The sequence below is a fragment of the Auxenochlorella protothecoides genome (assembly GCF_000733215.1).
Source record: "Auxenochlorella protothecoides strain 0710 unplaced genomic scaffold scaffold41, whole genome shotgun sequence".
NCBI lineage: Eukaryota > Viridiplantae > Chlorophyta > Trebouxiophyceae > Chlorellales > Chlorellaceae > Auxenochlorella > Auxenochlorella protothecoides.
Window position 1 is genome coordinate 140,034 of NW_011934407.1, and position 11,050 is coordinate 151,083.

The 11,050-nt window shown below is 64.6% G+C and overlaps 5 protein-coding genes across 5 annotated transcripts in view; 3 read left to right on the forward strand and 2 right to left on the reverse strand.

Annotated features, from left to right (window-relative positions):
- Positions 1 to 2,832: 2,832 nt before the first annotated feature.
- F751_3860 (hypothetical protein) lies at positions 2,833 to 3,426 on the forward strand (the record flags this gene model as incomplete). The annotated part of the gene is made up of 2 exons (XM_011403062.1): positions 2,833 to 2,919; positions 3,244 to 3,426. 2 exons carry the CDS (start codon positions 2,833 to 2,835, stop codon positions 3,424 to 3,426), a joined length of 270 nt encoding a protein of 89 aa, XP_011401364.1.
- On the reverse strand, positions 3,266 to 3,589 carry F751_3861 (hypothetical protein; the record flags this gene model as incomplete). The annotated part of the gene is made up of 1 exon (XM_011403063.1): positions 3,266 to 3,589. The coding sequence occupies one exon, from the start codon at positions 3,587 to 3,589 to the stop codon at positions 3,266 to 3,268; it is 324 nt and encodes a 107-aa protein (XP_011401365.1).
- A 2,674-nt stretch (positions 3,590 to 6,263) lies between these two features.
- On the forward strand, positions 6,264 to 8,721 carry F751_3862 (WD40 repeat-containing protein SMU1; the record flags this gene model as incomplete). The annotated part of the gene is made up of 7 exons (XM_011403064.1): positions 6,264 to 6,289; positions 6,452 to 6,934; positions 7,124 to 7,463; positions 7,808 to 7,950; positions 8,165 to 8,300; positions 8,409 to 8,536; positions 8,601 to 8,721. 7 exons carry the CDS (start codon positions 6,264 to 6,266, stop codon positions 8,719 to 8,721), a joined length of 1,377 nt encoding a protein of 458 aa, XP_011401366.1.
- Positions 8,722 to 9,204: 483 nt separating this feature from the next.
- On the reverse strand, positions 9,205 to 10,568 carry F751_3863 (Serine/arginine-rich splicing factor 7; the record flags this gene model as incomplete). The annotated part of the gene is made up of 4 exons (XM_011403065.1): positions 9,205 to 9,358; positions 9,990 to 10,143; positions 10,259 to 10,310; positions 10,485 to 10,568. The coding sequence occupies 4 exons, from the start codon at positions 10,566 to 10,568 to the stop codon at positions 9,205 to 9,207; spliced, it is 444 nt and encodes a 147-aa protein (XP_011401367.1).
- A 335-nt stretch (positions 10,569 to 10,903) lies between these two features.
- The window catches only part of F751_3864 (Nucleoprotein TPR), a gene marked incomplete at both ends in the record, with an annotated part of 11,082 nt that continues 10,935 nt past the window's right edge, over positions 10,904 to 11,050 (forward strand). Inside the window, one exon of the mRNA XM_011403066.1 lies at positions 10,904 to 11,014. Within this exon, the coding sequence (XP_011401368.1) occupies positions 10,904 to 11,014 (111 nt within the window). The remainder of the gene's footprint in view (positions 11,015 to 11,050) is intronic.

The window sequence follows — 11,050 nt, forward strand, 5'->3', positions numbered from 1 at the left end:
CGCCCCGGCTGGCCCTTCCATCCCCTGCCATTCCTGCTCCATGTTGTTGCCCCACCCTGCCACTCCCCCCATTCCTGCCATCTGTGCTGCGTTTTTGAGGTATGCCCAACTGCCGCGTACAAAGACAAGAGATCGGGTGTTCAGGAGTAAGGCTGTCGATGGCTGCCCCGCATGTGGACGGTGCCGGAGCAGTCCATGCAGAAAGCCGTACCGCTTTTGTACCGCCGGGGCCACTCCGAGAAGATGCCCCCGCACTGGCGCGACCCCGGGAGACAGACGGGCGGGTGGGAGCCTGGTCTACGTCATGGACGCCCCGGCGATGGTCATGAAAATCAAGGAGTGAAACGGGGGCCTGCAGCATCCTGACGATCGCCAGAGAGGGGTCTCCAAAGCTGTGTGCAACCTCAGCTGTCACCTGCCCGAGCAGCTACCCAACAGGCCGGGACTTTATTGAAAAAGTGTGCTGCACATCTGGGAAGTGTCGGGGAGGGTCTCTGTCGGGACTTCACCGTCAGCCTTCTGTCGCAGACCCGGCTCGAAATATTTTGAACCGCGGAGCACTGCCAGCTGGACCACCGGTCGGCACCTCGGGGAACACCCTGAACCACCTCGATCGTTTCACCACGCTGATTCAGAGCGGCGAAGCGCGCGCTAGAGGTCCCAGAGCTGCAGGGGATTGCAGGTGCGAACGGGAGGGTGGGGAGGACGCACGATTCGTTGGGGGGTGTGAGGCTTTCATGCAGCCATGCATGTCGCCCCACGCACTCCTGTCTCGGCATTGAATGGTGGTGCGGGACCTGTGACCGCGGACGCAGCTCTCTGAGACCATCCTGCGCGCTGCGCACGCATGGGCTCACAGTTCGCCCTGCCATGAACCAAGTGCTCATGAACCTCACTCTAGATCCATCCATCATCCCCTTTCACCCCCACAGACGTCGATGACTGGCAACCCTTAAGTCTAGTCCTGTTTTTCCAGCCCTCTTGTGCATGGCTGACAGCACAGACTTCGAGGCTGCTGGGGCAGAGGGACGCCAGCCGAGCCCTGCCCCAGTGGCCGAAGCCTTCCCAGCTGAGGTTGGGGAAGCGCCCAGACCAGACAGACAACATGTAGGTCCCAGGCTTGAAGGTCTCGGGTGCATTGCAGTTGAAGGTCCATGATTCGTTTCGTGCTCTGGGGTGGCGCAGGTCTTTCTCGGACTTCCTTTTCTTGAATGAGACCCCAAAGGAGCAGCACCACTTCCTCCACTGCAGGACGAAGAGAACTCGGTAGGCAATGATTGCACCCTGAGTCATCTGCCGGCCGCCGAGGGGGCGGCACAGGCGAGTGCTGCTGGCAGTGGCGAGGAAGGCCTGCCATCTGTGGCCGCTGACGAGGGACCTGTGGGTGGTGGCGTTACCCACTTCCCATTGGTGGGCGAAGCCCGCACAGAGGCTGAGCCTGAGGTTGCAACAAGTCCGGAGTCAGACGGTGACATGCGCGACGAACCAACTGCGCAGGCCGGAGTACCGCTTCCCGCTGAAGTACAGTGTACCGCAGGCGGAGCTGACGAGGAGGCGAGCCCCGGGCCCAGAGCTGGCGGAGTGAAGGAGGACGAGGCAGAGAAGCTTGAGCACGATGGTCCCGCGGCAGAACCCCAGCACCCGAGAGATGGCTACGAATCCGCGCCTGGCAATCAAGCGCAACCTGCAGGGTGTCCTGTCGAGGGAGAGTCGCCCACAGTGGTAAAGCGCGAAGCCATGCCGGAGGACGGCGCTAGAGCCGCCGATGTCCCGTCCGGCCTCGCCGCCGGCGTCGCTGCTCCATCAGGGGCAGAACCGGGCGACGAGGAGAGAGGGGCTACAGATGGGGCTGCTGCGCCCTCGGAGGTCGCCGAGCCACAAGGAGCCCCTGCCTCACCAGACGCCGAGGCTCCTGCGGCCCCAGAGGCGGGACAGGGCAGTCCCGCGGCAGTCACCGCGGCACCCGTAGGGCCGGCTGGAAAGCCCTCCGGCGCCGCGCGGGGCGGCAGGGGCGCGCGGGGGCGTGCGTCACCGAGGCGCGCCCCAAGGCCCAAGGGCGTGGATCCCAGCCCGGCCGCGTCGGCGACCCCTACGCTGACGCGGCACGCTCACGCCGCCTTTGTCCCCGGCCACAGCCCGGCGGACGTGGCGCACCCGCGGCGGCCGCGCTCCGGCCGGCCCGTACGGCGGCCGCGCAGCAGCCGCGCGGCGGTGAACCGCCTGAAGCAGGCGGCGCACGGCACGCTGCCCCTGGGCGCCACCGCCGCCGGCCTGTACGGCGTGTCGGCGGCGCTGGGCGGACGGCGCGGCGGCGGCGCGGCGGCGGCGGGCCTGGACGAGGAGTCCGATCCCGACTCGGGGGAGGAGGCGGGGGACTTTGGGAGCAGCGAGTACGACGACAGCGACGAGGACAGCGACGCGCCGAGGACCAAGCGCGCGCGCGCGGCGGCAGCCGAAGCGGCGGGCGAGCGGCACCGGCCGGCGTACCAGCAGCACGGCGGCGGCGCCACGGGGCGCGGGCCGGGGGCCGGCGACGCGGCGGCCGCGCATCGCCGCGCCGCCATGCTGGCGCAGATCGCGGCCGCGCCGCCGCACCTCCGGCCCCAGCTCGTCGCGCATCTGCAGGCCCAGCAGGCGGCGGCGGCCGTGCGCGCGGGCGGCGCCTACGACCGGCGCCCCGGCGGGGGCTACCTGCAGGGCGACCCGGGCGCGCGCCAGGCCCACCAGTACGGCCCCGGGCGGCCGCCCGCCGCCCAGGGCCCCGTGGCACCGACGCTGGGTGCGCTGCCGCCCGAGGCGCAGCAGAGCGCGGTGCAGGCGCTGCTGTCGCGCATGACGCCCCAGGAGCGGCACCAGGTGCTGGAGCTGTCGCTGGCGCAGCAGAGCGCGACGTTCGAGGCGCTGTACGCGCGGCACGTGGTGGCCGCGCAGCGTGCGCAGCAGGCGCAGGCCAACATGCAGCAGGCGCAGGCGCAGGCGCACATGCAGCAGGCGCAGCAGGCGCAGGCGCAGGCCCAGGCACACCTGCAGCATGCGCAGGCGCAGGCGCACATGCAGCAGGCGCAGGCGCAGCAGCAGATGCAGCAGGCCCAGCAGATGCAGCAGGCCCAGCAGATGCAGCAGGCCCAGCACATGCAGCAGGCCCAGCACATGCAGCAGATGCATGCACAGCACGCGCAGCAGATGCAGCAGGCGCAGTGGCAGCAGCAGCAGCAACAGCAGGCGCGGCCCGGAGACGCCGAGCGCGCCGCGCAGCTGCGTGCCTTCATGGCCTCACTGCCGCCCTCGGTGCAGGCCCGCATCGCCGAGCTGCCGCGCGCCGCGCAGGCAGGGGCGGTGGTGCGCCTGCTGCAGCAGCAGCAGGCCTCGCAGCGCGCGCAGCAGAAGGCCGAGCATGATACGGGCGCGGGCATGTACATGGGCTGAGGGGCGAGGGGGGGTGGCTGCTGCCGGTCCGAGGCAGGTGCCCCTGGCACGAGGCGCAGGGAGCCCCTTGCGGCATCACTGACCATCTATCCTGCTCAATGCTGCTGCTGTTGGTGTTGTACCTCTGACGATGTAACACTTTGACACATCTGAAGCACGACATGCCGGAGCCTGGGTGATCCTCCCTGCCCGTGGTGCGCGGATCCGAGCGGCGTGCCCGGAGACCTGGGGTCCGGGCCCAGCCGGAGCTGCTCCCGATGCGGGTGCGCTAAAATGGCCCTTCACGGTCCCAAACATATCGATGAGTGTACCTCCCGCAACTCAAGATGTCTAGTCAGTAAATCTCGGGCCACTGTTCTTCGGGCCGGGCCGTCGTTGAAGTCCGGCTCCCCGTCGAGGTCCGGGAGAGATGCACACCCAACCGAGCGCCCGGGGAGGTCTGGGTTCAACGACAGGAGGGCCACTCCTGATATTGAGCTTAATACTCTTGTCAACAGTAGCTGAGAGCGCCACGGTGAGTTCACAGGGCACCTGGAAGAATCTGCGTAGTGCCCAGTTGGTGGCGCCCCTCCTGGCCCAGGGCCTTACCAACGGTACCTCCATCCCATTCCCTCCCAATAGGTCGCCTGCTCCTCCAAGTTCTTTGCGCTCCCTACCATTCAGTGCGTTCGCGAAAGTGGGCTGCCTTGATTTTTCAGTCCCTTTTGCCATCATGGGGGTTGACGAGTTGCAGTCGCCAGCTTCTCTTTGGCCAGTGTCACCATACCTGTCTCACAAGCCTGCGATCTGCCAGTCAATTTTTTTACCATCTCAATTTCCCACCATGCCTCTTGTGCTGCAGGAAATATGGCAATCTCTATCTTGTAAGCGTGGAGAGCGCTGACTTGTTCTGCAGGTGCGGGCGTGATGCCTGGCAGAGCAGGGGTGGCCATGCATGTGACCACCACTTGCACTCATTTGCTGTTGTCCAACACCTCATGCTAGCATGATGCACTCCCAGAATCACCCCGCTGAGCTGAATCTCCCGCCCAATCAATACTACACACAGGGCCAGTGGCTACCATGGCGGGGTTGGCACGACAGAGAGTTACCCCAACATCCAGCGCCTGTGGTACTTTCCATTCAGCATAAATGTGCTGCGATTGGATGCAGAGGTGCCATGCACGACCTGCGAGTGGCTGACCATCCTGGAATGCGTGCCGCACGGCCGAGAGCCATGCTTGGCCGACGTGAATTTCAACGTGGGGGCGAAAAACACAGGGTCGTTGAACATTGGGACCGGCAACACCGGCACCCACAACCTTGGCAAGTGCTGGTGGAAGAGTTGGCTCATGAAGGAGGATATGGATTTGGAAAGGGGGGATCAAGGGGTGGGGGAGTTTGCTGCGACGCTGTTGGGTTGTGGGCATGGCAACAGCGCACCAGTCAGGAACTGTGTGGAAGAAATGGAGCCTGAGACCCCACCTCTTTCCCCACTTCATGCAGGTAACAACAACCGTGGGGGCAACAACGTTGGGAGCAACAACACGGGCAACTTCATCTTCTGCAACAACATGAAGACCTCTGCTGTGCAGTGCAAGAAGTCCTCACTCTTGACCTCTGAGACGCTGGTGATCAGCTCACCACCCCCGCCCAAGCGTCCCCCCCACCCAAGAAAAAGTCACCCCCGCCGCCAGTCAAGAAGCATCCCCCCCCCCCCACCAAAAAGCACCCACCTCCTCCTCAGAAGCGGCATCCCCCGCCTCCGAAGAAGAAGTCTCCGCCGCCTCCACAGAAGAAGCATCCACCTCCCTCTAAAAGACACCCACCGCCCGCCCAAGAAGAAAACCCCGCCGCCTCCAGCAAGGAGACATCCCCCGCCTCCGAAGAAGAAGTCTCCGCCGCCTCCACAGAAGAAGCATCCACCTCCCTCTAAAAGACACCCACCGCCGCCCAAGAAGAAAACCCCGCCGCCTCCAGCAAGGAGGCATCCACCGCCCCCTAAGAAGAAGTCTCCGCCGCCATCCAAGAAGAAGCCTCCTCCACCCACAAAGAAGAAGTCCCCACCGCCCACCAAAAGGAGGCCTCCGCCGCCCAGCAAGAAGCACTATCCACCGCCTCCAAAGAAGAGGAGCCCTCCACCAAAGAAGTAGGGTGCAACAGGACTAGCTAGTACCATTTGTGTATAAATCGAAGGTGAAGGAGCTGAAGATACGTTGACCGCACAACCATCCACGATGCTCATCGCACTGTTACAGGAGTCTTTGACCCTCTCTGCCTGTGCCACCTCTTGGTGTGCTCCATTCCTGCACCAAAACCGGGAACAGGCTCCAGGACCGAGCAGGGTGATCCCTTTCCATCTCATGTCGCTCTCCCCCATTCTTTTTTGTTTGACGCTTTGAATGTGTGATTGTAGGGACGTGTGTCACCCGTGATGTGAGCAAAAGTAATGCGTCCAATGTCCAGCATGCAACTTGTAAAGCCATGCCATGGCTCATTGAGGGTCAGTAACACAAGCTAGACATTGTTTTTCAGATGATTCTCCAGTGTGCTCACCGCCTGGAGGATTACTTTTCACAGGAGAGTCTCAGAGGGGAGTCTTCTCAATTCCGCGCGCGCAAAACCGACAATGCCTCTGCACCTGCAGTCCTCATGAGGAGGCTTCCGAGTAAAGGCTTACCTAAACAGTTCGTCATTTGAGCAATCGTTTAGATAACACGATCCGCGTCGTGCCGCCCAGGTTGGGAACACTTTACAAGGAGTGTGCGATGGCGCCACCTGTGGCATAATTTCCACTCCAGTCAGCCTGTGCTGCATCAAGGCTGTGCGTGGTCCTGCCTGAGGAAGGCAGTGGAGCCATGTCCCTGGAGATCGCTGCCACAGAGTGAGTGCACTCTGAGCTTGGCTACTCTGTTCTCGAGGCCCTGCATCGGTGCCGTGCTGGGACTGCGCTGATATTTCAGACTGGACCATGAGGAGCCACCTGTTCCATGACCCTCATATCCCTTATGGCCCCCCTCCAACCCCCCTCCTCCCACCACCCCAGTGTGATCAAGGTCATCCTGCAGTTCTGCAAGGAGAACTCACTGACGTCCTCCTTCGCAGCCATCCAGGAGGAGTGCGGGGTGTCGCTGAATGCGGTGGAGAGTCTGGAGGCCTTCACCGCGGACGTGCGGGCGGGACGGTGGGACCTGATCCTGCCCCAGCTGGCCACCCTGAAGCTGCCGGTGGACCTGCTGGAGGACCTGTACGAGCAGGTGCTGCTGGAGCTGCTGGAGCTGCGTGAGACCGACACCGCCAAGCCCCTCCTGCGCCAGGCCGCGGTGTTTGCGCGCATGCGCGACGCCGACGCTGGGCGCTACGCCCGCCTCGAGCGCCTGGCCGCCGCGCCGTCGCCAGACGCGCGGGACCTCTACGGTGCGACACCGCGCGACGCGCGCCGCGGCGCCCTGGCCGCCAGGCTGGCGGTGGAGGTGACCTCGGTGCCGCCCTCCCGCCTGATGGCCGTCATCGGCCAGGCCCTCAAGTGGTGAGCGCTTGTTGTTGAAGACGGTGGGGTGTTGAGCGGGCGACAAATACAGCTGTGCTGGATTCCAGCTGCCCGTGTGTTGTCCCTCCATATGACTCCTTTGAGGACTCTACGCCACGACCAACCTTCCAGATATCCTGCCCGCCCCTCTGAAAAGAATACAGAGCACCCTACGATACCCAAACACAGGCAGCAGCACCAGGGCCTGCTGGCGCCGGGCGCCACATTCGACCTGTTCCGCGGGTCGGCAGCGGGGGCCCGCGATGAGGTGGAGCGTTGCCCCACAGCTCTGGACCGCACCATCAAGTTTGGGACCAAGTCACACCCGGAGACCGCCGCCTTCTCGCCCGACGGCCTGCTCCTGGTCACCGGCAGTGTCGACGGCTTCATCGAGGTGTGGGACCACGTCAGCGGCAAGCTGAAGAAGGATCTTGCCTACCAGGCCGAGGAGCGGTTCATGATGCATGACCAGGCGGTGCTGGCGCTGGCCTGGTCCTCCGACTCCGAGCTCCTGGCATCAGGCTCCATGGTGGGCGCATTTGTGGAGTGTTCATTCTGGGGGGAAGTATCAGGCTTGTGGCATTGGGGTTGGATGGGGAGGGAAGGGTGGGAAGGTCCTAGAGAACAGGCAGGCAGGGATTCATGTCGACATCGAGGCTCCTGCGCTGCATTGGCCAATGTTGGTGGCAGACATGCTGATGGGGAATTGAAATGGAGAAGGGAGGAAGTCCGGGCGGCAAGCAAGGCAGCGAAATGCTTGCGTGATGTGCGGTCGAGGCCCAGCGGGTAGCCCCCTTCTTGCAACCGTCACCCCCACAGCCCCAACAATCTACCAACCCCTCCCATCCCTCGTTAAATCCCCTGCCCCCCCAGGACGGCAAGATCAAGGTCTGGCGGGTGGCAACCGGCCAGTGCGTCCGCAGGTTCGACTCGGCCCACACCCAAGGCGTGACGAGCCTGGCCCTCAGCGCAGACTCCAGCCATGTGCTCAGCACCAGCTACGACGGCCTCATCCGGTGGGTGGCTGTTCGTGTAAGGGAGGGGGGTGCAGGATCTCAGGGTGCCGCCAGGCCCCTGGACGCGGGGCCGGTTGTGATCGCTGTCAAGTGTTTGTGCAGCTGAGTGGCTGGCTTTGGGTCCTGGTGGTCAGCTGACACCTCCTCACCCACCTACTCCTCACCCACCACCTCCTCCCCCTGTTCACTCACCCGTCTCCCCACCCCCGTTCAGGGTGCATGGCATCAAGAGCGGGCGCATGCTCAAGGAGTTCCGGGGCCACACCTCCTTCGTCAACTGCGCGGTGTACGTGGTGCAGGGCTCGCGCGTGCTCTCCGCCTCCGCCGACGGCAGCGTCCGGCTGTGGGATGTGCGCTCCTGCGAGTGCCTGGCCAGCTTCCGGCCGCCGCCGCCCGGCGCGCGCGTGGGCGATGTGGCGCTGGACCGCCTGCTCCCCGACCCCGCCAACCCGGGCCAGGTCTACGTGGCGGGGCGGTGCAGCACGCTGTACCTCATGACGCTGACGGGGCAGGTGCTGCGCAGCTTCCAGTCGGGCAGGGCGGAGGGCGGCGACTTCGTTGCCGCCGCGCTGTCGCCACGTGGCGAGTGGGCGCACTGCCTCGGCGAGGATGGCGTGCTGTACAGCTTCGCCACGGGGGGCGGGGGGGAGGCTGGAGGGCACCCAGCGCGTCACCGAGAAGGGGCCCATCGGCGTGGCGCACCACCCCCACCGCAACCTGCTGGCCACCTGGTCGGATGCGGGGCTGCTCAGCACGTGGAAGGCGGTGTGAGGGACAGCGTGGCAGTGAGCAAAGGGATTATAGCTCTTAGACGGCCCGCATTCACAGACCCGCAGCCGGCCGGGGCGGGTGAAGGGTCCACGCTGCTAGACCTTGTTGCCAAGCCCCCAGGACTGAACACCCCTCGCATGCAGCGACGCTGTGCATGATGGTACGCCACGGCGGACAGTCGAGCAAGGCAATCTGGCGCCAAGGGCCGAGGCCAATGCCTGCTCACCCTGTCAAGATCAAGAGCGCGGTGCACTCTCTGATCGACATGCACCTGCCAGTGCAGGCGGGAAGCCAACCCCCCTCTCTCCCTGACAATTTCCACGCCTTTGCATAATTATTGCTGACCACATCTTTGCTGTGAGTCCTTCCGTCACAGAGCGTCAGGCAGGGCCAGGGCATGGCGTTTGGCGGGAAAGAACAATCCTGCCATACTTGCGCGAGGCACCAGGGCAAAGCCCAGCCCACGCCCACCCATCGTCGGGCTCAGTACTCGGGGGAGCCACGGCGGTCGCGGTCCACCGCCGCGGGGGGGCTCCTGTCCCTGCGGTCCCGCTCGCCGGCCGGGCTGCGCTCGCGCCTGCGCTCGGGGACGGGGCTGCGTTCCCTGCGATCCCGGTCGTCGCGGCGCTCGTAGTCCCTATGTAGGGGTGGGGGCCCGCAGGAGAGCATAGTGAGGTACAGGTGGTGTACGAACGCTCCGCAAGGATGTCCAGGGGGTCAGCAGGGGGCACTCGGAGCGCAATCAGCACAGCCCGTGTGGCGCCCTGGTCCCTGGAGCTACAGCAGGCCAGGATCGCAGAGGCACAGCACACAGCATTGACGAGCGGGCCTGCACCAGGAAGTCCTGAGCGAAGCGACGCGTTCACCCTGTACACTATCCAAACAATTAAATGCCAGCCGCTCGCGCACCTGTCGCGATCGCTGTAGCGGTCGGAGCGCCTGTCGTCGCGCCTGTCGTCACGGGATCTGTCGCCGCCATAGCCACGGTCGCGGTCGCCATAGCTGCGTTCGCGGTCGCCGTAACCGCGGTCGCGGTCGCCGTAACCGCCGCCACCGCCGCCGCCGCCGCCGCCGGGCCCACGAGGGCACTCACGCGCAAAGTGCCCTGGCTCATTGCACTGGTAGCACCTGTGATGGAGGAGGGGTGGAGAGCCTATCAGGGTGGATATCGCGCCAGGGGCTTGTTAACTGAGCAGCAGAGAGCCGTGGAATTGGACACCCATCGTTCCCGCACCCTTCTCAGCCATGTTAATAGAATCCCGGCCCACCTGCGGTCGCCACCACCGGGGGGACCACCACCGAAGCGGTCATCACGGGCACGGGGTGGGCGCGCTACCTCAACGCGCCACCCGTTCTTGCCGGCCAGTCCGGTGACTGCGTCCTCCGCATCACGAGGGTCCTCGAACTGGACGAAGGCGAAGCCTGCAGGGATGGGCATCGTTGTCTCGGGGGGATGACTGGCCAGTGATCGAGGTGCAGGGACGCAGCGCAGCGGCGATCGCAAGGCCACAGCCGCAACCCTCCATGCAACGCTCACCAGAAGGGTTGCGGGCCAACCAGCAGCTGGAGATGCGTCCGTACTTGGAGAACTGAGGAGGAGAGGCACAGCGTCAGAAGGCGGCAGGAGGGCGTGGAGACCGACAGGGGGCAGGGTGTCGCTCGATGAGGACCAGGAGACGCGAGGAGTCATGAAGATGGGATGATGGCCGTCACACAGGGGTCGGAGCAGGGGCTGGACGGGCGAAATCTCTTGGCGCACACACCTCATCCGACAGCACCGACTCCTGCGTGTCCGGCTCAAGGTTGCCGACGTACACCTTGGTACCGGGGGGTGCGTCTCTGGACATCCTGCAAAAGGTTTTGGGAGGGATCCGCGCGAGTGACTGGATCTGTGATGCCCGGGAGGGACATCAGAGGAAATAAAATATGCTGGGGCCCCTCCCCGCAAGGGATGGTAGTACCATCGGCACAGCAGAGCTTGCATCTTAGGTACTGCCCCTGCAACTCTCAACATTTGGATCGCATTGCGCGCCGATGTCCCCCCGCCGAGCCCCTACGAGCCCACCAATTGCTAGTCTATTCTTGTCAGATCGGGCTGGGGGCCTGTGCTTGGGTTGAGGCACCGAGTCCATCAGCTTCGTATCTTGTCGGTGTAGGGGCGGGGTCCCCCCATCACCCCCCAATGGAGGATCCCCCGGCGAGCCATGCTCGCATCGCAGAGCTCGAGCGGGAGCTTGATCTATGTCGTGCCCACTCCGAGGCAGCATCCATCAGCGCCGATCAGGCTGCCCGGGTGAGGCGTGAGGTTACTCTTTGGGCGGGGGGGGGG